The sequence below is a fragment of the Piliocolobus tephrosceles genome, chromosome 2 (assembly GCF_002776525.5).
Source record: "Piliocolobus tephrosceles isolate RC106 chromosome 2, ASM277652v3, whole genome shotgun sequence".
Lineage (NCBI taxonomy): Eukaryota > Metazoa > Chordata > Mammalia > Primates > Cercopithecidae > Piliocolobus > Piliocolobus tephrosceles.
This window is the reverse complement of record NC_045435.1, coordinates 150,989,034-151,013,435: the sequence shown is the minus strand read 5'-3', so window position 1 is coordinate 151,013,435 and position 24,402 is coordinate 150,989,034. Positions and strand designations below refer to the sequence as shown.

Below are 24,402 nucleotides of genomic sequence, written 5' to 3'. Positions count from 1 at the left end.
ACTGATGAAAGGGCAGAGTTTCTGGCTAGACAGTAAGTCCCTGAATTTCAGATTTCAGAGATGAAATATTCCTGGGGTTGGGATTTGGGAGTGGGTAGATGAAGGGAAGTAGTTTGGGAGCAACACATCACATATTGGGATGTGTAAAATGATGTGGTCATCAGATATTCTGACTTCTTAAAACTCATGAAAATAAACCTGTCAATAAAAAACAGATTGACAAGACCCAAACAAATGCAGAATTTGGAAGGCATTTGCTAAGCTTTGCTTATCATGCCATTTGGAGGTGGGACAGGGAAAAAAATAGGTCTCTCTATAGACTTTATAAAGAACAATACGTGAAGACCTCAATTTGTGGATGTCCTTCCCTTAAGAGAATGAACTAACTAACTAAATAACACGTTTTATGTTCCAGATATCTGGCTTCTCTAGAAAAATAAGATGGTCTTGGCAGCACTTAGCCAAGATTCCCTCAAGGTAGCAATAAGATTCCTCACCAGAGTACCTGAATCTAACATTCCATGTTGCCATACTACACCTGGCTGGGTGTCAGTTGCTATTTATCAGTACATTCACACATCTTTTTTAGAGTTAAGAGGAAAGTGAAATATTTCTTGTATCAAGGCCCTATCAAAATTAGAAAGCCAGAAGTGAATCAGGAAGAGTATTACTCTGATACGCGAAGTATATCGTTGTTGAAAAAACATGAATTATGATGCTATTATGAAACAAATCCCTCCAACTTCATTTATTACATTACCTACCTGGCCCCCATACACATTTGAGTTTGCAATGACTTCTGTAATAAAATAATGGTAGACATACAATCAAATACATGAGAGAGAATTTATAAAACCAGTGTAATAAGTAACAGTTATTTTTGAGGGACTCATTCATATAGTCTCTCGTATTGTATCCTTTTGCTGATAGAATGATCTTTTCAAATTCCCATTGATTAACAGATTCCCTCAAAATGCTACCAATAGCCACTGAAAAAACTTAATGAACTCGCAAAGTAGTTTCTCAGTGGCTGAAAAGCATAGCTGTAATTCCCTGAGTGCCTAACTTCTTGGCAGCCATATACACTTGTGGAAGATGGATCCAAGGAAAATGGGTGAAGGATCTTTAGTGTCAGAAGAGAGGAAAATATGGAAATGAAAACTTTTGGCAGTCCTAACTTGCCACATTACTGCTCAGGAAAAAAGGCAATCAATCGCTACATATTTCTTGTTGTTGAGGATCATGATAAAATAAATATAATTTAAGCTGTAGGAGCATAATAGATTAAAATCAGCCCCTTGGATTGACTCAGGAAGCAAATGAGTAGACAGTGTGGACTAGTACATTGATATAATCTGCTATTTCCTTAAAGCATTTTGGTCATCTACTTTCTGCTCTAGTTAGCATTTATGTTAAGCATATGAACGGCAGTTGAATATGAAGGCTCAGAGGTTGAACTGCATCTTTGGGGAAATAGAGGAAATAACATGTGATTGAGGTTTGGGAAATGAAAATTGTCATAATACATTAAGGAAGAAAATAATCTGAAAGCCAAGTACTCACTGAATCAGAAAAAAAGTTGGAGAGTCCTAATATTGGAGCCTGTGAACTGGAAACCAGATATGAATTCATAACCTACAAGGGTATAAATGATGGCAAGAAGTCAGTAAACTGAGTCAGTGCTTTTTTGAGAGACTGAAGGAAGGTTCTTACGGAACAGGGAGTCTGAATAGTTCAAGTTCTGGGCATTAAATTGATGATGCAAATAGAAGACAGTTTGGTGAAGAGTGACAATGATTAAAATCTGAGATGGATTGAAATACGAAGAAAATTTAAAAGCGACAAAGCCATGTACTGTTGGCATGATACAATGAGATTTTAAAGGTATCTACTTTAAATATTATGAGCAGGTTGCTCACCAGAATCCAACCATTAGCAAATAGATAAAATAAATTGGCATAAGCATCATGGAGGTATTTAGAATGGGCATTTTATTAATGTCTTGCCTATCTTTTACTGCCCTGCTCTGAAATGTCTGAGGGAACCATTAGACAATATTTGCTGAGGAGTGACTATTATATTTTGGCTCTTTTTCTAACTCCAACTTCTATGAATTTCACAATGCCATGAAAACACTTCAGCAAGAATTTTGGCAAAATATTTACAATTTCTTCAATAATATTGCTTGTGTAATATGAGGAATGGATGGCAACCACTTAGTGACTGCAGAGAGATAAGTAGTAATGAGGAAAAACAATTACTTACTACACTATTTGTGATGAAAAATCTGAGATTAGCTTATTAAAAAGCCTGTTGTGAGCCAAGCATTGCACATGTCAGAAGAACATGCTGCTTCCCTTCACCATGTCTGAGATATGGTACCTACAGCTGGGCTGTTTGTGGGATAAAGAAGTGCTGCTATAACATCAGCAGGCGTGTGACCAGTGGCTTGTGGGAGACAAGTACTTATGGGGATAAAAAGGAACCTGGCACAGGCCTTGGGCCTCTGGCATCATTAGTTACAGGTCTGCCAAGATGCTTTGGGAAACATTTTAATTTAAATGCCAAGTCTATTTCAACGAAGCTGCCTGGTTTGACCTGTTAGGAGTCCAGAGTGAGATGGATAGGTGCTCATTTTGGAAGGCACTGGTGAATCAGCTGGTGCTTCTATAAAAAAGCATCCTGGGGGTGAAACCTCAGTAAGTCCCTACCCAGCCCAGGAAACTCACAGTGGGAGCCACGGGATCTATGGCTGTTACAGCATTTTACTAGTGACTCGTAAATGCAGGAAAGATTAGATACTAACACAGAAAAGGCAGAGACACCTCTGGGTGTTTATCAAAAATATCAAAATTAGGGAACTTGAAGAATAAAGACGCCAGCATTCTTTTTTTCCCTCCCCTGAAGCATATTCACAGGCTACTATGACTATAAATTTAATAAAGCAGAGTTAAGAGCCTGAATTATTTCAATATTTTTTCCTCCAAAACTATCACAAGACAGGAAAAAAAAAAAAAAAAACATTTTGAAACACAACTAGAAAAAAAAAAGAAAAGAGATGAGACTGAATAAAACACTAAAGCATTCTCATTCGATGTAAAACTATTTCTGTTAGTGTGTAGGCCCAGGTTGGAAAGAGATGTACAAAAGCTCGTCTGATGGGTTACAAAAACACGAATCCAGAGGATCTGAAGAATTAAAACGCCCCCAAGAATAATATGAAAGTATTTTATGTCGCTTCAGGGGCAAGGGCGAGTATGTATACCTACGTAAAGTCCATTTCCTCAGAGGCCAGTCTGTTACAACACCACGCTAATGAAAGTCAGGTCTTTAAGTTCACCCCACTGCGGACTATCAGTTTCTCCTTCGCGCCCTGCGGGGACTGCATTCCTAGAAAAGAAATCACACGAGTTGGGGAAGGGCTGGGGTGCTAGAGAGGGTAGGAGGCTGGAGCCCAGGGAACCTGGGATGGAGAGGTGGGTGGGCCCAGGCCTGGGGCGTGGGGTGGCGCGGGGGTGGTGGTGGAAGGGCTGGGGTCTCACGCTTTGGAGTTTTGGGTCTTGTCTGGCTCCAGGGAGGGAGATCCAGGGGAGATATTTGCGAGTGGAAGCCACACGACCAGTGTGGACTTTCAGGCCAGTCACTCCGCCTTAAGTGGGTGCAGGAGAACCAGAGGAGGGGCTGACTGTAACGCTGCAAGTGGGATCCTGTCCCAAAAGATGAGCCTGACCTACGCTGGGCCCGGCAGGCAGGCAGGGCCAGCCGGCATCCCTGGTAGGGGAATCGGGAAGGTCTCAGTGATAAATTTCTGTGTGGTGACTCAGAGGGCACGAAATAGGCTCTGCTGATGTCCTCTGCCCCTCACAGCCTGCCAGCCACCCCAGCCTTCACCCCTGCCTCAGCATCCTTCCAGCTAGTTGAATCAATCAGGAGCCCAAGGGAACGGAATTGGTCTCAGTGTATGAAATGGGTCTGACCCACTGGGGAAGTCAGAGAGGAGCGGCCCGAGCTGGGTGGGAAGGAAACGAGTTCAGTGCGCGGGGCTGGGGGAGGAATGAGGCGCAGCGGCCGAGATTCTGAGCCTCAGGACCCTGGTTCCGGGCTCTGAGGCCTGCGCGGTAGTTGCCCCTCGGGGTTCTGGGCGGGTGACTGACAGTTGCAGCAGCTCGGGGGAGGCGAAGTATAGGCAAGGAATTGAGTCTCCAGTCCACTCGGCTTTGAGGTACCCGCGGCCCGATGACCCGGCCTCGGTGACAGCAGCCGCGACGGCGGCAATCTCGAGCGGGAGCTGGGCGGCTCGCGGTGGGTCAGGGGGCGACCGAGGAGGGACCACGCGGCCTGTAGGGGGCAGCGCGGAGCTCAGGAGGAGACACCAGCCGGCGGGTGGGGTGGGTCTGGGCTGCCCCCTCCGGGAGCTGCCCTGGGGCCGCACGGCGATTGTCACACGCGGCCGCCCCTGTCCACCGTGCGCTTCCTCTCGGCGCCGCGGGCCTCAACCGGGGCTCTGAGGGACCCGACAGAGCTCGGCACGCAGCGGCCTCTGGGCAGTTAGGGTCCGGAGAGACCCGCGCGTCGCCCCCCGCCCGCCCGGGGCCGGGAGACCCTCGGGAGCCGCCTCCGCGTGTCCAGAGAGCGTCGGGGCGGCAGCTACTTCCCCTCGTCCTTCGCCGGAGGTGGGCGCCTTTTCCTGCGTGGCGGGTGCTCCGACCCCAGTTGCTCTGAGCCCCGGGGGAGCGCGCCCCGAGCCCCTGACGTGGGCGCCCCGTTACTTCGAGCTGGGTGCCTGGGGCCCCTGAGTTGGGCGCGGGTTGCCCCGGGGTGGGCGCCCGGCCCGCGCGGGTTATTTTTGGCGCCCGCAGAGGCGCGTGTGTTGGGGCGTGTTTTCCTTCCCCAGGTGCCGGGAGCCGGGGCTCTGCCGGCGCCCGAGCTGACTCGTCTCTCTCTTCTCTCCCCTGCAGGAATCTTCCGATAATTCTGCCGCCGCGACTTTAACCGTGCGCAAGGCGAGAGCTCGAAACAAACATCACATCTAAATTAAAAAAAAAAAAAAAAAAAAAAAAAAAAAAAAGCGGAAGAAGCGGCCGAGGCGGCGGCGGCGGGAGGAGGAGAGGAGGAGGGGCCGCGCGCGGCGGCCCGAGGCGGCGGCGGGGACGCGGGGACGCGAGGACGCGGCTTTGTGCAGGCGGGTCGCGGGGCGCCCATGGCGGAGTGCGGCCGGGGGGGCGCCGCCGGCGGGGCCCTGCCCACCTCCCCGGGCCCAGCCCTCGGCGCCAAGGGCGCCCTGAAAGCCGGAGTAGGGGAAGGCGGTGGCGGGGGAGGTCGCCTCGGCCACGGGCGGGCGCGCTATGACAGCGGCGGGGTTTCCAACGGAGACTGCAGCCTCGGCGTGTCCGGCGACGAAGCCCGGGCCAGCCCTGCCAGGGGACCCCGCGGCGTTGCGCTCGCCCCGACCCCCAGCGCGGTTGTCTGTCCCGTCCCCCGGGAGAGCAAGCCGGGCGGCCTGCCCCGCCGGAGCAGCATCATCAAGGTAGGTGGGAGAAGGGCGCTCATCGCCCACCGTCAGCCGTCCTTGGGGTCTGTTTTCCCCCCTGGGGGAGTGGTGGTGGAAGGAGGAAGCCCACTGCTAACAGGAACCACTGGAGCATGGGTGCTTGGGGTGATTGAGCGGGGATTGGATGCAAATGGTATGTGGAAAGAATGGAGAGGTGATCCCTAATGTGCAGGGGGAGCTGTGCTCAGACATCCTCAATTGAACTTGGGGCTGTCATCTCTTCCAGGATTGGTCTGGCATTAGGGCCTTGTACCTGGCTGGGTAGGGCATACTCTTAGGTGTAGCCTAGTCTGGTTAACAGACTCCCTGTAAGATTTCTATTGTATCTTAAACAAGATAGGGATTATGTGAAATGTGAGAACATTTTCTTAAAAATCCCAGGCGGCGAACAGAAGGTGAACAGAGATTATTTAATAGGTTTCTTCTGATCTGTATATAGTTAGTTGCCTCTTACAAATGTTTACACTTCGAGGGTGCAAAATCTCCCAATCTCCGGTCACTCAGTCACGAAGAAAAATAGACGATTTCTGAACATAAATGCAGATTTCCGCTTTCTTAGGCTCGAAAGCTCTGAGAGATTACAGTTCCACATGATTTAATCTTTTTCCTTGCTGCAGTAGGCAGGCCTCGAGTTCTGTGGAAGTTCTTTTGGGCAGTTTGCTTGGTTTTGCTTGCACAGTGTTAGCGGAAGAAAGCCAGCGATTGTTTTGAGCATGTTAAACTCAAGAAGTAATATTAGGAACTCCCGAGTTTGTGTTGGTTTCATTCTAATGTTACATTTTGGTCCGCTATGTAAAAATATTTCTTGTGACGTGAAGTGCAAAAAACAAAAAGTTGATGAGCTAAGAAGAGCAGAGCCTTAGGCAAGACCAGCTCATTCTCAAGTTTGGAGCAAATGAAAACATTGCTTTCTGAAAATCAACGAGTTATCAGGACAGGGAGCAGCAAAGCAAATTGACAGGCTGCACCCACCCTTCCTGTGGCTGATAACTGGTGGGAGAGAGGGCAGAAAGTGCCACAGTGAAGAGAGTGGGCGGTGGTAGTATCTGAAATTTTATTGGACCTACAGAAATCGTCCAAGTACTGTGAAAATGTCTGATGGTGTTATCAACTTATGCAGTCATCTAGTGAAATATACCATCTTGCTACTCTATGTAAGAGGCAGTTGTGAAACTGCATTTCGCTTTGTCATCTGTTTGCACAGTTTATGTCTGGACAAGGACACAATTTGAAGGGCTTGGAGATCAAGTGTATTAACTACCTGCAGCACACACTTAGAGATAAACTAAGGAAAGTAAAGTGTCTTTTTGCTGCATACATAGCTTTTAGTGACTTACGTTTTCTTTTACTCTGTGGCTTATGTTTCCATGGAAGTTGCTTTCAACTGTGCATGTTAAATCCTATTGACAGAGTTATGTGACATTTCTGTTTTTATTTGTCATAAAATATTTGTGGTGATTTTGCATTTTGGTGTTAGTAAAATTTGAGGTGAAAATTCCAGAGAAGATACCAGCCTACCTAATTTTAACCCTTTTCTTTTAATTGTTTTGAGAACTTTTTGCATTAAAAAAAAACAAACTTTATTAGTGAGATTCATAGTGAGATTCATAGTGCAACTTCCTGAATCACAAAAACGTTTGTTTTAATTTTACATTAATGGGCGATAAGCAAGAAGGATGATTTGTTAGTATTTCTGATATGTGGAATTGGGAACTTGTCAGTAGATATCATTTCTTCATTGAAGGCTCTAGAAGCACATGGGGGAAATAATTAATTGTTCAAAAATCACTGCTTTTAGAAATGATATTGATACTTATGTTGAATTCTGAAACTTCCAAAAATATTTTGTCATTTTTCTTCTTTGTAAAGAAGGCATTTGGCTTCTTGTTCACCAGTGTACCCCTAGATACAAAGTGCCAGGAACATAGTAGCAGCTCAATAAATTGCTTATTGAATGAATGGAGAAAGTACATATTTTCTCTGAGTTCTGTTAATTTATAAAATAATTATTTTTGGATTTACTAGTGTCATAGTTTGTTCATTGTATTGTACCTCCAAAGAAGGCTTGACATACTCCTTTTTCTTGCCTCTATTTTCACTTTGCATTTTCTTAAACTTCTGAAAATTATGGAAGTAGTGTTGAAAGTTGATCAAGACTGGGTTATAGGAAAGAGAGGATGCTATATTTAAATAGGTAACTACTTGGTGTATTTCGCCTTGAATTGGTGCCTTGGAGCATCAAGATTTTTGGACTGTATTGTGGTATTTTCTGAAGATAACTGCCAGCATCAGGACAGTATCCTAATAGAAAACAAAGTCTTTAACATCAAATTTCATAAAACAATGAAAACTGCACAGATAGTTTTGTCATGTGAATGGCAGAAATTACGTTTCACTTTTGTTTTTTTTAAAAAAAGAGAATAAAAAGCTAAAGCCCACGTGAAAAAGCGATGGTGACATCTTTCTACGGTTTCCTTCTTTTTTTTTTTTAATGTAAGGGATGAATGCAGTCAGGTGGTCTCTGAGTAGAGGCAGGAGTAGATTAGTAAGCAAGGTGGTAATTGGGGACTTGAGGGAATAGCAGGGAGTGAATGCTACCTGGGGAACTAAGGCCAGTATATATGGGGTCGTATTAGTTGAAGTATTGGGCTTCTGAACTGTGCTTCTCTCCTAGCTTCCATCTTCATTACAGTCTTGACAGCCCTCTTTGATGGAGATCCTTAAATCAGAGGGAGAAATAATGGCCTAAATGTGATATAAGGTGGGCAAAGAAAGGGGACTGTTGCTAAAGTGCAGGGCATATGCAGAAATACGCTGTAGGCTGACCCAAATCTTATTCCTCCTTTAAAATAATTGATTTGGTACTGCATCTGTTTTGTAAATGTGGTGTTGAGTAAGAAATTGTTGTAAAACCATATTTTCTGCCAAAATAGATGCACAGATCTATACTAAAAGAGCTCCTTGGTTATGTTAACAGTGTTGATTAAAATTCAGAGTGAGCAGCATTATAGAACCTTTTACAAATACGTTGAGATGATAAATAAATCATGGAAATCATCACCAGACTTTTCTACTTTTCTTTAGCTTATTGAAAATAACGGTAGACTTTTGAGATTATTTACAAAGGCCCATTACTGGATTTTAGAGAAGAAGCCATTATGTTTGTCATCTTAAGTAATCTAGTAAATGAAAACATCACTTTCATTTTCTCTTTCCATAATTTATTTCATCACTCTATTCAATATAATCTATGCTTTATTTTGAAACAGTTAATTTGGTTAATTGTTCAGATGGCATCCATTATTTGCAAATAGCTCAATCCTTGAATTCAAGAGCTTGGTCTAAAAATATAAAGTAGCATTTTAGGCCTTAGATTTCTGTTTAAGTTTAGAAAGAAATGAAGTTAAAATGTCTATTGCTGTGGATGATTTATTTTAATCAGAACTAGTTAAATACTTTGGTTGATACTTTAAAAAATGAGGTATGATTTACATACAGTAAAATTCACACTGGTTTGTGTCCAGTTCTGTGAACTTTGACCAATACATTCAGTCATATAATCACCACCATCGTGAAGATATAGGGCACTAACATCACCTCAGAAATCTCCCCCAGGTCTCTTTGTGGTCCTCATCCCCAGACAATGGCAACCATTGATCTTTGGTTCTTTTTTAATCAGTAGGAAATTCAGCCATTGCATTATTTTGGTATTTAGAAGCAATAACAGTAGCCAACATTTGTTAAACACTCACTACATACAAAACATGTGAAAAGTGCTTACCGTAATTCTCTGACTTGGTCCTGTGCTAACCACAGAGACAGGAGGAAATCAGAGTTCAGAGAGGTTAACCCCGTGCCCCAGGTGCTGGAGCTACTTGTTGTATCCTGCTTGGGTATGGCTGTACTCCATTGCTTCCTCACATTGCAGTGGCAGTTTGAATTTTCTGTGTAGTCAAGGCAGCATCAGTGACTTGGGACATCGGATTTGATTGTCCTCTTTAAATGTAGGAGATATTGGAAGAAGGAAAAGAATCTCTGTTTCTGCTGGTGGAAGAAGTTGGCAGATAATATAGCCAGGCAGCTGTTTAGTCACCTCTTGTGGCCGCTTGACCAGGGCTTGCAGCTTCACAGGGACCAACGGTCTGACCTTGCCCAAGATGGCAGCCCCTATTTTTCTTAATGTGATTATTGCCATTATCATGGTATCTTGTTGCGTAGGAGAAACACTTTTACTATCTTTATACTAATATGTTTACCTATGTCTTGACACTGAGCTCTCCAACATGGACAACAAGCAGACTTTTCACATCTCTTATACACATTTAAATGAAATAAAAGTTTTATCTATGTCTTGGCCCATGGTTTAAATAAACTAGGCTCCTTGCAGGCAGAAGTTGGGCTGTATTTACCAGTTCTTCACAGATAACAAACACTCAGTAACCATTTTTTAATTGGATCTTAAAAATAATATATGCATTTGACTTTACACATTTTTTTTTTTGAATGGGGAGAAACAAAGATACCACATGCCCAGCAAACCTGTGGGCACATCATAAATAATTAAACAGGCAGTAGCTGGATAACAAAGTGAATTTGTCTGGATAGATAGGGAGCCTGGATCATTTAGGTCAGAAACATCTAATGGCCAATCAGCAACTCCCTAGTTTACTTTGTGCTAATACATTTTAGACCACACAAGATAACTGTTGAAAGACCAAGCATAGTTGCTTGTTTTAGCCCGCTCAAAGAGCTTCTGTCACAATTCAGTTTAGGTTTTCAAAAGCACAGTATGTTAATTTTCATACCCTAAAATCTACTTGCTCCCTATGGCTTTCCTCCTTCTCCATTTTTCAGCCTCCCCCAAATGGTTGTATTTAATTTGCATTGTTTTTCACCAAATCCAAATAGGCAACTAACAGGAAATTGTTTATTTTGTTAATTGCTGATTTTGGCCACTTAAGTTATTTTCTTAGAATGCTCTATCCCAGAATCTGTTCACTTCCTTTTATAGTTCTTTGTGCTCTGCAAGGAGCCTAAACTAGTATGTCACTTACTTTCTTTTTTAATGCTTAAGTTACCTAGGCTTCAATATTCAACAAAATAGGGCAACATTATTTACAGCCTAAATGCAGATATAAATGAAGTATGAACGTTTGTAGTTTTTCTTCATACTTTATACTTATGTGTTCAAGAATAGATGCTTTCTTCCTTCTTAATACTAAGTTTTGGATGCCAGTTATTTACTTATCTACCAGACTTCTGGATTGGTTTAACTTCTTTTCTGTTCTATATTGGTGGGATTCAAATATTTTTACCAGTGGTCCACAGGATCTGCAACTGTTATGTTTATAAACTGCCTGCCAAGCTTTTTTCTACTGGTAAGAATGAATCGAGAGGGTTGTGCTTAGAATGAGTGTAATTTGTGACTCAAACTGAAGTCAGAGCCACTAGAGCCAGCCACTATTCTTTGTATCAGAATAATTCCATAGCTTTAGGGTGCCCAAAGTGTATAACTCATTGCATTGAGCTTCAGCAACAATTATGTGAATGGTCCAGACTTCTGGCAGGACACTTGTACCCACCCATTCCAGAATGGCAAACCAGGGCAGGTTTTTAGGCCCTCTTACCACTAGCACTTGGTCCCATTACTGGGGTAATTAGGTAAAATATGTTTTAGCTAGTAATCTCAGCTGGGCTGCATCCTGGGGTCGAGGGCTGCCCCCAGGCCATGTGTTGCATATCTGGATTATTCAGGAGGCAGAATAGTGGTGGGAATAATAGAAAGTCTGTAGTTAGGGGCTTGGATTAGATCCTGGCTTCCCCGGTTCCTTTCTTTATGGCCTTGGGCAAGATACTGAAGTCTGTATGTCTAGTTACTCCATCTCTAAAACAGGTAGAATAAAACCTCCTCTCAGAGTATTGTTGTGAAGATTAAAAAAGATGATGTGTGAGCAGTGTGTGACACTTAATAAGCATTAGTGTGTTTTTCTGATTTTTAGTTTCTGTTATTTAGAGTTATCCTGAGATGAGCAGACTCCTTTAGAGAGATAAGCAGACTAACATGGCCATGCTTGTTTTGGAAGTTTTGTCTTTTGAAATATGCAGAATGTGCTTAGGGAAATTTCTCAGACATGTTCCATAGATGCTCTCAAGAATTGTTTTGGTACCTTTCTAAATCTGATACCTCAGTACAGCTGCGCACACATGTAAATAGCCCCAACTATGAAATCAGAGGGTATTGAACATACAGTTTCATTGTGCCAAGCACCAACTGTCTTGCTTTGCCCAGGACAATCCAGATTTACATCTTTTGCTGTGACAAGATTATTAATAGTGCCTCCTTTAACTCTCAGGCATCTCATCTTGGTCAATAAATAATATAGTCATACTTGTAATCTTTTCACAAACTGCCTTACAACCTATGCTGGAGCGCCATGAGGTTCCCCTCTGTGCCTAAACTTAGCCTTTATGGTGACGCCTCTCTTTCCTCAGGTTTCCTTTTCTGTTAGTCATCTTTAAGGTTTTCCTCAGTTAACCACTTCCCAGTTAGAATGAATTATTTCTCTGCCTTCTAGGCACCACTCTCCCTGTATCTCCATACAGTCCTTCTGCCTCTTAGGCAACTACATCTTATTCATCCTGAATTTATGAAAACACCTAGTTTAATGTCTTGTGAAAACTATGTGTTTAAGTATATATTTGTTGAATAAATGTGTGAATGGATAAATAAGGGACAAGAATGAGTCTTAGGAGTTGGACGAAGATGTTACTTAGACTTAACTCCAACTGGTTTTGATTAGAATATAAAAGTCAGTGGGATGTGTGCTTCAAAGAAGAAGTGTATTCATGTACATAATTTTGAAAACAAAGGAAATACCTTCATTTAAAGTTGAATTTAGGAATTTAGTTGGTTCTGTAACTGTTCTGTAAGATGTTAATATAAATGATCTCTCCCTTTTGTGCCCTGAAATAAGAATAGGCCTTTGAAATTTTCTTTTGATTTATATTCTGCTGTCAGAGTTTACAAAGGATGGCAAGAGAGCATTATTGTCTGCTAAGGGATTTAATCTCTTTTCTGGTATTTGGTTTCTTTAAGTGATACCTGTAGTTTTTGCTCAGTTTTTGTTTATTTTTGAGGAGCTTAATTACTTAAACTTGATTGTCATTAATATTGGCTAGTCATATGGTATTCATTGGAAGTGCTATAAAATTAATAATTAGAAAGAAAATACATAAGGAATCTAGAGTACTGATAGAGTTGTAGGAGTGTGATCTCTAATCCCTCAGCATGTTTTGTCATGTAATGGTAGAAATTCTGCCCTTTGTTGCAGTGCAAGGATTGGGTGAAGAAGAGATGCTAGGAGATGCTTTGTATGCATTATCTCATGCAAGTCTCACCAGAACCTGCAAGGAGACATTATCATTCTCCTTACAGACAAGGAAACCCATTCTACAAGGTTTGGGAATTTCCAAGCAAGGTTAGAGGCAAAGCCAGCTGCAGACCACGTTTGACTGTCCTTGTTTTGAACTGCTCCATCACCCTCTCCCACTCCATCCTCTGGATTACTTTGATTTTTTCTTTCTTCTCCTACTTGCCCAAGCCATTTTTTCTTCTTGATCTTAGCAGTTTCTACCAGTACTAAAATAGACAACTAATATTTAATGAGAAAAGTTTGGCTTTTTGTGGCTGAATCTTGTGATGAAACCAGTGTGTACCTAACCAACATGAAGCCATAGCCATAGTCCTGCCCGTCATACCTCAAGTTTCTGTCGGATCCACAAACCAAGACCTTGTCCTTTTCCTCTCTACTCTCTTTTGATGGATTAGAAATTCTTTTAGCAGGGTCAGTTTCCATTTTTGTTTCTTTTTTAACAAAAAGTTGATTTAGAGTTCTATGCATTTTAAGGTCCTGGAAGGTAATGCAGGTAACAATTAGTAACAGTTTGTTTCTTAGGTGGGCTTCTTATAGTATCTATTCCAATTATTGTTTTGGAATTGTCAACTAATTATAGAATTTTAGAATACAGTGATACAACATATTACTGTGTAGTCAATACTCAGTATATTTTTGGAGTGTGCTAAATGTACTGATTTGGATATTGCAGATATTAACATCCCAGAAACCAAGCAGCTGGGTTTTAAAGTGATTAATAATGGAGATTCATGAGATTTTCACAGCGGAAAGAGATCATGTAAAATTCTTTTGTAGTTAGAGATACACAAGGCCATACTGATTAGTACATTTAGCTCCTAGCTATGGTTGAATTCATTTATTTGCATATCAGCATAACAGAATTGGAAAAATTTGTTATGTAATACTGCAGTATGTGAGTATTAATAGAACAAGATGTGGTCTTCTAGACAAAAAAAAATAGACAGCTATTTTTTGTGAATTTGTTTTTTGCTATAGATAGCTGCATGTGTACACATGCTATACTTGTGTATGCATATACCCTGAAAACTGTTTATAAATAGCACAGATTAAGAGCAAACCAAATAATGTAGTGGTAGGTTGACACAAATCCTGTGTCTCTCTCAGAGACTGATGGACTGACGGGTAGCAGGCGTATGCTCTTTAAATTGAAAATGCCCAGGAGTAGGTAGGCTGTTTCCTATGAGCATTGCTGATGAAGGCTCTGTTGCTTTTGACCAATTAGTGTGGTCACAGAGGGTTAAGTGACCTCATTTGCAGCTACCATCAGAATTACAAGCCATATGACTCTCTCCATATGGTTTCTTGCTGCCTTTTATTTTTTATTCTAAACTCTGATATTCTGTAGGCATAGTAAATGTATTTTTTCAAGTTATTTATATGGTTTAATGTTTATTATTGAAGAAAATAAAGGATATTGCTTAGATTTTTATTTCTGTCAATCCATGCTAATATGTTATATTAAATGCCAGTATAATTATTCAGACGTTTTCATATCAAAGCCAATAGAATTCCTGTTGAAATACTGGTTTTGAGAATGTCTTCATCTGTGGAGTATTTGATGATTTGTTGAAAGAGATCTGTATGCTCTTTCAAAGCTTTCCCTGGTTTATGTATATTTCCAGAAATAATTTTCTATACATTAAAAATATTATTAGCAGTAGAATTATTGTATCATAGGACATGTGTATATTCAGCTTTAGTAGATACTGTTAAGTGATTTTCCTAACTGGTCCAGCCAATTTACACACCTATCAGGTTATATGAATGCTAAGTGCTCTGAATGCACATATTTGGTATTATCAGTGTTTCTTTGTCTTTTTGCTTTTTGATTGTAACTATTATGATGGTTATGTAATGGTACTTTACTGTGGCTTTTTGGCTGAATTTCTCTCATGGCTAATGATGTTGAGTACCTTTTTATATGTTTCTTGGCCATTTGGATATTCTTTTTTATGAAAATGCCTGTTCAAGTCTTTTGCCCATTTAAAAAGTCAGATTGTTGTTATTTAAAAAAAAAATGGTGTGTAGGACTTAATTTACATTTTCTGACTGTGTGTTTTGTGATATATGTATATTCAAGTTGTTTATATGGTTTAATGTTTATTATTGAAGAAAAATAAAGCATATTGCTTAAATTTTTATTTCTATCCATGCTAATAACTTACATTAAATGCCTATATAATTATTCAGATGATATATATGTTTTGTGATGTATATATCACAAAAGACATTTTCAACATGTATAGATATGTTGAAAATGCCTTCTCCTAGTATGTGAGTTGCCTTTTCACTGTCTTAAAGGGTATATTTTAATGAATAACAATTCTTAATTTTAGAGAAGTTCAGTTTATCGATATTTTTCTTTATGGTTATTATTTTTGTGTCCTTTTTCAGAAATGTTTACTTAGCCTAATTCTATGAAGATAGTCATTTATTTAACCACTAGAGTCTTATTGTTCTATTTTTCATGTTTAGATCTGGATTTTATTTTGTGTGTGTGGTGTGAGGTAGGGTTAAAGATTTTCTTTCCATATAAATATCCAATTAATTCAGTACCATTTATTTGAAAATAGAATCTCTTTCCCACTGCACTGCATTGGTCCTTGGTCCTAGATAAAGTGGCCATTTATGTGTGGGTCTGTTTTTGGAGCCTATTTTGTTATATACACATAAAGTCCTTATGTACTTACCACACTGTCTTTCTGGCTAGGTATATACCTAACAAAAGTTACTCCATATGTATATTGAAAGACATTTCCAAGAGTCCTTAAAGCAGCATTAATTCTAACAGTCCCAAATTGGAAGCAACAATTCAAATGCGTATCTTATAAAATAGCATATCAGACAGTGGCATCCTATGAGGAAAAGGAATAAAGAAGAACACAAACAGAAGATGACTGCCCCATGCACTGACTGAGTCTCCCAAGCATAATGTTAAGGGAAAGAAACCAGCCACAAAAGAATATATGTTTTTGATTATACTTACATAAAGTTCAAAAGCAGCTGAACTAATTTGGAGTGGTAGAAGTTATAATAGTGGTTACACTTGGGAATAATAATTGATGGGGAAGCAAGGGACCTAGTGGGTACCAGTGATGTTTGGTTTCTGCATCTGGTTGGTGATTCCAAATGTAGGTTCACTTTGTAAAAATCCATTAAGTTTTACACTTAGGATTTTTTTCTGGAAGTCTATCATACTGCAACAAATTAAATTTATTCAAACAATTAAATTGTGAACATTGATCAAACTCAGATACCAATTGGTTACTTCCTCCTCCTGCACTATTTAGGGCCGTGCCTTTTACAGTTTTCTGCTGTCTGTGGATCAGCATGTGAAACGTTTCTGCTGCTGTGGACACTTGTACATGGTGAGACCTGCTAAAGCCCTGCGCTGGTTGATGGCCTGGAGAGGGGGTGGGTGGAGAGAGGGGCAACTTGCTGGAAGAACCTGAGGACTGGATCTTCCTTGGAATATATTGAAATCACCAAAGTAGCTGGGCCTGGGTGGAAAGTTGGCACAGTAGTGAAGAGTGTGTTGGTCACTGTAGTCGTCTTATACTGCAGGTGTGATTGCTTGGAGTTTTTATGATTTGTTTAGTGTAGTTTTGAGCTTCAGGTGCATTCGAAAGTTTTAATATTTGAAAATGTGCTGCTCATAATAAAACTTTGAGAACCACTCATTTGTGGAGCACCTGCTCTTCACATAACAGTTTTCTAGATAGAGCTTTTTGGTCTCAAAAGCAGTTAACAGACCAAAACCAGTTATCCAGATATATGGACAAAATGGAGAGTTGTTTGATCACCACTAAGTAATAGCATACCTAGGATCTCAGGTTGTCGGTCAACAGAGAGTTTTAGCTTTACTGAACACTTATGCTTTCCAATCTAAATATTCTTTTGGGTAGGAAAGGAGGAAGGGAAAATAATAAATCTTCAGATGGGTCATTTTAAGACACTGGAATTACCTGGATTCTAAAACATAGTAATATGAAGACCCCACCTGGCTGCAATTGAATCAGAACCTCTGGGAGTTTCCTAAAGTGCCATGGGAGATTTTAAAGTATAGCCAGGGTTAACAACAACTGTGAAACCTTTCTTATCCGTTGAGTTCTCGACTTCCCTGTGTAGCTCTCTTAGATATGAGAGAACAAGCAGCTCCCGGAATCCTGCAGATGGTAGTTGGTGACCATGTGGCTGGTGAGGTGTAGGGGGCAGGATTAAACCTTAACTTGCCTCAGTGGAGTTTTTCTTTAAGGGAGTTGAGCTGCCCTTTTTTGGAGGGGATATAAAATGTCAATGAAGGGGAACAATTCCTTAGTCAAATTTGGAGAAATAGATTTTATATGTGAAAATGACAATCTGCCCTGTGTGTCATATGAATGTATTTTTGATCTAGGTAAAGGTAAAAAAAAAAAAAAAAAAAAAGCCCTGGGATGGTTATTTGGAGCCTTAATCCCCCTGGATTAATCATCACTGTGCAGCTCCTACTGCCTGTAGTTCCTGGCGAGTCCCTGGGCTCTTGTCCATCCCTCACAAGAGAAAATATATCGGTGTACCCATGGCATTCTGCAGCATGTAGGAGGAGCTTCCCCAGGAGAGATTGTCTTTAGAAAGAATAGGTTGACAGAGGCACGAGCACTATTTCTAGAGAGAGGTGATTGGATGTTTCACTTTGCTAAAAGAGTGTAGTAAAAACGCTGTTTACTCACAGAAGATTATAAATCGGCACTTGCCAGACAGGTGTCTGTTTGTAAGGGTGATTTATGCGGGGAGGACGTGAACCAGTCTGGTGATGCTCCAGTGCCCCTCCTGAGGGTGGGCTGACAGCCTGGGTTGGCACGTCATGACCTTTGCGTGAACGTGTACTTTCTGAATGCTAGAGCATTTTCCTCTTGCCATGCCGACCTTTGTGGTAAGGAGGAATGAACACTGAACTCCTAAAGCATCTATAAAACACATTTTATTGGCTGCAAAGCAGTAACATGAAGATTTCAGTCATTACTTGTTTGTAACCTTAGTTATACAGTGTGTGCTCATTTTCTTCTCAACTGGACTGCACAAGTTATTAGAGGTTGTCATTCCCATTTATTTTTTTAGGTCGTTTTTTTTTTTCTCTTCCACATTGACAAGGATGAGTCTTCTAGCCAAGAAGCTTGTGCCCCTCACTTGTCTTGAGTAGGCACCAAGGAAGAGTAGTGACTTGCGGGGAAGGCCAAGTCCTTGGAGACTCCTGTTTAGAGGCTAGAGAGGCACCAACAGTTTGGCAGCAGCAAAGTTTTCTGAAGCTGTCCCGCTCTTGATTGTGACCTAGTTGTTAACATATATACCTTTGACAGGCAGTTTTATTTACGTATTCTAAATGGGAGGCATAGTAGAAATGAACTTTAACATTCTTTGGGGAGAGAAAATCTACAACCTTTTTGTTTTATTTTTTTTTATTTTTTATTTTTTTTTGAGACGGAGTCTTGCTCTGTCACCCAGGCTGGAGTGCAGTGGCCGGATCTCAGCTCACTGCAAACTCCACCTCCTGGGTTTACACCATTCTCCTGCCTCAGCCTCCCGAGTAGCTGGGACTACAGGCGCCCACCACCTCGCCCGGCTAATTTATTTTTTGTATTTTTTAGTAGAGACGAGGTTTCACCGTATTAGCCAGGATGGTCTCGATTTCCTGACCTCGTGATCCGCCCGTCTCGGCCTCCCAAAGTGCTGGGATTACAGGCTTGAGCCACCACGCCCGGCCCTTTTTTTTTTTTTTGGAATATTCAGTACTCAGTAATATTTACTAAGTGAAGAATCAGAGAGGTTTCCTTTCCTACAGCATAATTTGCCAGATCTTCTTACCCATCTTCATTGTTAGGAAAAAAAGTATGGTTGAAAAAGATTTTAAAATAGTTAAATAGCCCTTTTGTCCTAAAGAATAGCTGCTGGGTATGAATGCTACCCAGAGGGGTCTGGAAGCAAGAGAGTGAAACAGTGCAAGAGAAACAGGCACATAGCCACCTAGCGAATTCTGCTGGGCTCCTTACTGGGAAGTTGGTGAGACGTGTGGCCTCTGTGGCAGTGGCCCTGACCTGTCCTCATCATTACTGCTTGCCAGACAGTAAAGTAAGACAAGGTGGAGGATGGCTTAGAAGATATCACCAAAATAACAGGGCTTGATAAAGCTCCTGTCCCCACATACAGTTTGGCAACTCTCAGGGCCATGATTCCTGGGAACAACAGGGGCCACAGGAACTATTATGTTCCAAAATGGCACTTAAAACCTTTCCACACCAGGTCACACATGGAAAATGATACAATTGTCTAGATAACATGAGGAGATTGCTTGGGGCCAGAGGCCCCAACCAGCTGTGGCAGTGGTTGGAGGGTGGAGGGGGAGGGGGTTGCGGAGACCCATACCTTGGCAGGCCACTTGGCAGTACACTAGTGCTGTGCTGGTGCGTGCTTGTCAGGAGGTTGCGCTTTAAAGGTGGTAGAGTGAAGAACGGAGGAAAAAATGAAAGGTACATTAAGCTGCAGAGGGCTATGTATCTGTCACTGTCGAGGGGATGCCCTTTGCACCATGATGATTTCAGTGGCTAACTCACTTTAGTGGTGAGTTGAAGCTTGGCCTCAAGGCATGTATTGGAGCTGTGGCCACTGTGGAAGCAACACCAGCGAACAGGTTAGCCTGTATATGGATGGAGCATCTCAGCAGGGAGAGGAACAGTTGAGCATCTACCTTCACAAGAGGACTGCTTTCCTATATAGAGAGGACTGTTAGTCCAGCCTTGGGCTTTTCTGCTGTATCTAAACAGAGCAGACCATTGGGGTCATGTTTGAAAACAGCAACAACAGAGTATCAAGTAGGTACAGAGGCTGAATTCCCTGAATTTTTGTGCAGAAGGTCACACTAGAGACCTGGACACTAGTTGGAGAGCTGGCCTGTGGAGACCAAGAGCTGCTAGTTGAGAGTCATGAGTTCTGATTCAGGTCTGCACCTCTGCTTGGTTGAAGTGTTAAATGTGTCAAGAAGACTGTGATTTCTCCTCTTTTTTTCTGTAAAAAGTGTATGAAATCTTGTCTGCGTGATTTCTTGTATGTCTTTTTGGGACCAGGGCAAGTACTTTTTGCATGACTGACATGGTAAGTAAAACCTGTATGGATCTTGGGAAGAACTCTTGGTCTGAATGAATCAGTTTTTGCTATTTTACTATTGATTTGATCTTTGTGTGAGAAAGATCTGTGCTGTTCCTGAAAATTCACTTATAAATCCATTAAAATATCCCCCCGTCAAAACACCCTAACAAGAAACTCTATCCTATTTTAGAAGGCACGTTTGCTTTTTCCCATCTCTTATTTGAAATGCTGTTTTCAATGTTCCCTGCTTTGCTTTTTTAAATATCATGTTTTAGTTTTTTATTTTTATTTTGGTTCACTCTGGCTTTGGTTTAATTACCCTTTTAAATGGAAACATGTAACTGCAGGCCCAGTCCATCATTTGTATTAGTTTTCAGCACTCTGAATTTGGGTACGTTGGTCATGATTGTTTTAGTTGCTACCAGAATAAGACTGTTGAGATCTTAATCTCAGAGTCTTGAAGGATTCTGTTATTGAGGTAGCAGCGACTGTGATACTAAAGAAAATAGCCTTCACTTTTTCTTCTTGACAGAGGTAAAAATTTAGAGAAGAATTCAAGGAGTTAGGGCAATAAGATTAATTTAAACAGTTATTTCTGTATGTTTATTACTGTCACTAGACTTAAAAAGACAAAAATTTTAACTGATAAAATTACACATTATCTTTGTTTTCTTCATAGAGCATATCAAATTCAGATGAAAGAATATATAAACTTTACATCTAGCATGTATTTTGACTTTTAAGAAAATCAGTTAAACTCTCTATCTCACTGTATTCTTTCTACAGTATATTGAAATAAAGCTATATGTTGATTTGCTCATTTCATTAGGATTATTATCCTAATGTTTTAAAAGGTTTTTAAAGCGCCTGAAGCAAGATGTTATAAAAATGCAAAAAACTTCATATTCATAACCAAAAAAGTCTGGGAAAGTTCATTTGTATGCTAATAACAGCTCATATTTGTATAGCTCTTTTATCCCTACAGGCCACTTTTAACATCAACTCAGTGGGCTCTCACAATGCTCCTGTTCAGTGGACATCATCAGTGGCCTCTATTTTACAGGTGAAAAAGTTGAGGCCCATATAAAATACACGTGGTCACACTAGACTTTGGCAAGGTTGGGCTTTGGACTCAGATCTGCTGTTTACTCTCCACGCCACTTGGGTACCTTCTCAAATTTTATATGTGTAAATTGGGAAGGTAGCAATTCATTTCTCTGTCACTTCAAAAATAGAAACTCAGTATCATCAAAAGATAATCTTGGGGTGGCACTGTTTGAGGTGGTGAATTGTTTGCTAGTTGAGAAACCAAAGAGTTGTTTTTCTTCTATGAAAGGAGCTGAAGTTTAACGCCTTGATCATGTGTTGCTGGCCCACTGTTACTTAGAAAAATTAACTGCTCCACTGCTTATTTTGATAAGGCAGAGCATCTGTTTGTCCTTGAAGTTTCAAAAAATTATATTTATGCACTAAATTTATTTGGCAAGTCAGACCTGTTTGTTCCAGTAAAGCAACAGTATCTCCCCTGGCCATTCTGGAAGCCACCTGTTGCTTTCAAGAGTTACATGGAAGGGGCTGCTCCTGAGATACTGAAGACTCTTCAGAATGTTGGGGCCATATACTGGGGCCATGTGACCCAGTGGGGAGCTGGTGCTGATGAGGTCAATGTCCCAGGCTGTCCTCCTCTGTGCAGGGAACTTTGCAGAGAGCAAGACTCCACTCCATAGTCCAAGTCTGCATCCTCGACTTGGGCAGTGTCCACACAAATGGGCAACTGTTGGCAAGGGCATCTATGTATGTCCAACCTGTCACCACTCCCTTACCGTCCTTAGCATATAGTCTTACCACTTGTGTCTTAGAGAAGCCCTTTAGCCTTTGTCTTGAGACCTGTACACTGGTCTTCCTCTGTTAATTAACAGGCAGGGTGCTGCCTCTCCTCCCAGTTGTCCCTGCACAGTGGATCGCATCCTCTCCCTCCTGTGTCTTTAACTTCTCTGTCTGTGCTGTGTTTCCCCCATCAGCCTGTAAGCATTCTCAGGTTCTAAAAAACAAGAAAGGTAGCAGTAGCCTCCCTCCACTCTCCTGAGCTCTCTGTTCAGCTACTTCCTAAACTCTCTTCTCCCTATTTTCAGCTATATCTGAAGAGTAGTATCTGTGATCTCCTTCTCCGTTTGCTTTTCTTCCATTTACCCCTCCACTCTGCCCTGCTTGTGAAGGTCATCAGGGCTCTCCGTGCCACACAGTGAATAGGCCTCCTTCTCTCATTCCTTGCCTTATTCTGGATAGCTCTTCCGTAGCCATAGCTGCAGTTACCCATGGATTCACTGGTGACTCTCACATTGATGTTTCCAGCTCAGATTTGCCCTCTGAGCTCAGACACTGCTGTCTGCCCAGCATCCCCTCTAGCATGCCCCCAGCCATCTCACTACAATATATTCACATCCAACCTTCCCTGTCTTATCCTGCCCCCTCCTCCTATCTGGTCCTTTTCTGAAGTTATTTAGTTTGGCAAATGACACCATCCATTCTCCTTTCTTTGTGGCCATTGAATCGGACTGGATGAAGGAGAAAGTATTTTTTTAAGGAATTAGCAAGGTTAAGAAATTATAGCAAGCTCTTCTTTCATAGGAGAAGTGCATTGACCTTTTTGAAGAGAAATGATCAGTTCTGATAGGGGCTGCTATTAAAATTAAACAATTGCATGATTTCCATGCATTTACCTTTTTCTAGGAGAAATGATCAGTTCTGATACATGCTGCTATTAAAATTAAACAAGTGCACGATTTCTATAGCAAGAACATGGGCTGAACTGAATTAAAGTGATTTAACTCTTAAGTGTAACTTTCTCTCTAAAATGCTTTGGGGCCAGGCACGGTGGCTCACGCCTGTAATTCCAGCACTTTGGGATGCCAAGGTGGGTGGATCACTGAAGGTCAGGGGTTTGAGACCAGCCTGGCCAACATGGTGAAACGCTGTCTCTATTAAAAATACAAAAGTTAGCTGGGCATGGTGATGTATGCCTGTAATCCCAGCTACTCAGGAGGCTGAGGCAGGAGAATCACTTGAACTCGGGAGGCAGAGGTTATAGTGAGCTGAGATCATGCCACTGCACTCCAGTCTGGGAGACAGAGCTAGACTCCATTTCAAAGAAAAAAGAAGGCAGTGTGTGTGTGTGTGTGTGTGCGCGCACGCGCGCATGCTTTGGAAGGAATCATACAAGTATGTAGGGGTTAGCCTGCCTCTACCCTCAACCTTCATTAATCTTTGAGTCTCTCTTACCATCATTTGCCATGCACTGGTTAATTTGAAATACAAAGCAAATGTAATTGGGATCTGGCTCAGAAGCATTTGTTTCTCATAGGAAAGGTGTTATAAGTTAGGAATTGGGCATATTTGCATGCCAGAGAGGGATGATTTTTAAGTATTTTGAAAAGGAGTATTCAAGTGAAGCAATTATTTTCTTTTAAGGTTTCAATTTCAACTGTGATCATCTTTAGACTGGGATATCAGTTCTTATCCTGGTACCCATGAGTAACAGTTTTTTCCTGTTGACTTCTTTCTTGTTATTTTGAAGTTTATTTGAAAAAAATTATTTTTTATGCCAAAGATGTTACTAAGGTATTTTACTGCAGGTGAGTATTGGGTAGGATGCAATGACACTATGCGTGGTCTGTAAGTTGTCATGGGGGTGACTTTCATGTTATGGAACTAGTTTAGTTCCTCTTCGATAGGCACTGAAACAGTCCTGTCCTACCATATGGTCACAGACATCTGTCTCTTATACTGGAAAAATGCTAAGAAAGCAAAGTACACTGGAGCTCCTGCCCTTAAATTTTACTTTCATTGCTGAATATGATGAGGCACAATAGTCCCGTTGCTGGTTTTACAGCAGGGTTCTTGCCAATGAAAGTGTGGAATCGATAGGAGTTCTGATGTGTCCAGCAGTGAGTGCTCAGATGTATGAGAGGACAGAGCCCCAAAGGTTCAGCAAAGTCATGTGTTATATGGTCAAGTGGGAGAAGTCACACCTAGTTGGAGAGACCCCGTGAAGCTTTATTTCTGGGAAATGGTCAGGTTGGTTTTGTGGCTGAGTGTAGAAGGAAAGATTTGAAGCAGTTTCTGGCACATGGTATCATACACACTCAAGGTTGCTGGCATTTCTTCTAATAAGCAGGTTTTGGCAGGACAGGTCCCTTCAGCCTGCACCTGGGTGAGCCCACTGGCATTCTTCATTACAACCACATGGTAGTTTTTGTTGATTATGTGCATGTGGAGACTATCAAAAAAATTCAGCGT

General features: G+C 41.5%; 1 protein-coding gene across 5 annotated transcripts in view; it reads left to right on the top strand.

The window, feature by feature from the left end:
* The first annotated feature begins 5,104 nt into the window (after nt 1-5,104).
* Nucleotides 5,105-24,402, top strand: part of PLCL2 (phospholipase C like 2) — a 220,206-nt gene continuing 200,908 nt past the window's right edge. For 2 of the 5 annotated variants that reach the window (XM_023207345.3, XM_023207346.2), the window contains exon 1: nt 5,105-5,527. In XM_023207345.3, coding sequence (XP_023063113.1) covers nt 5,201-5,527 — 327 coding nt within the window. In that variant the 5' untranslated portion in view covers nt 5,105-5,200. The remainder of the gene's footprint in view (nt 5,528-24,402) is intronic. The other 3 variants (XR_002730694.2, XM_023207347.2, XM_023207344.2) reach the window with 2 other exon arrangements.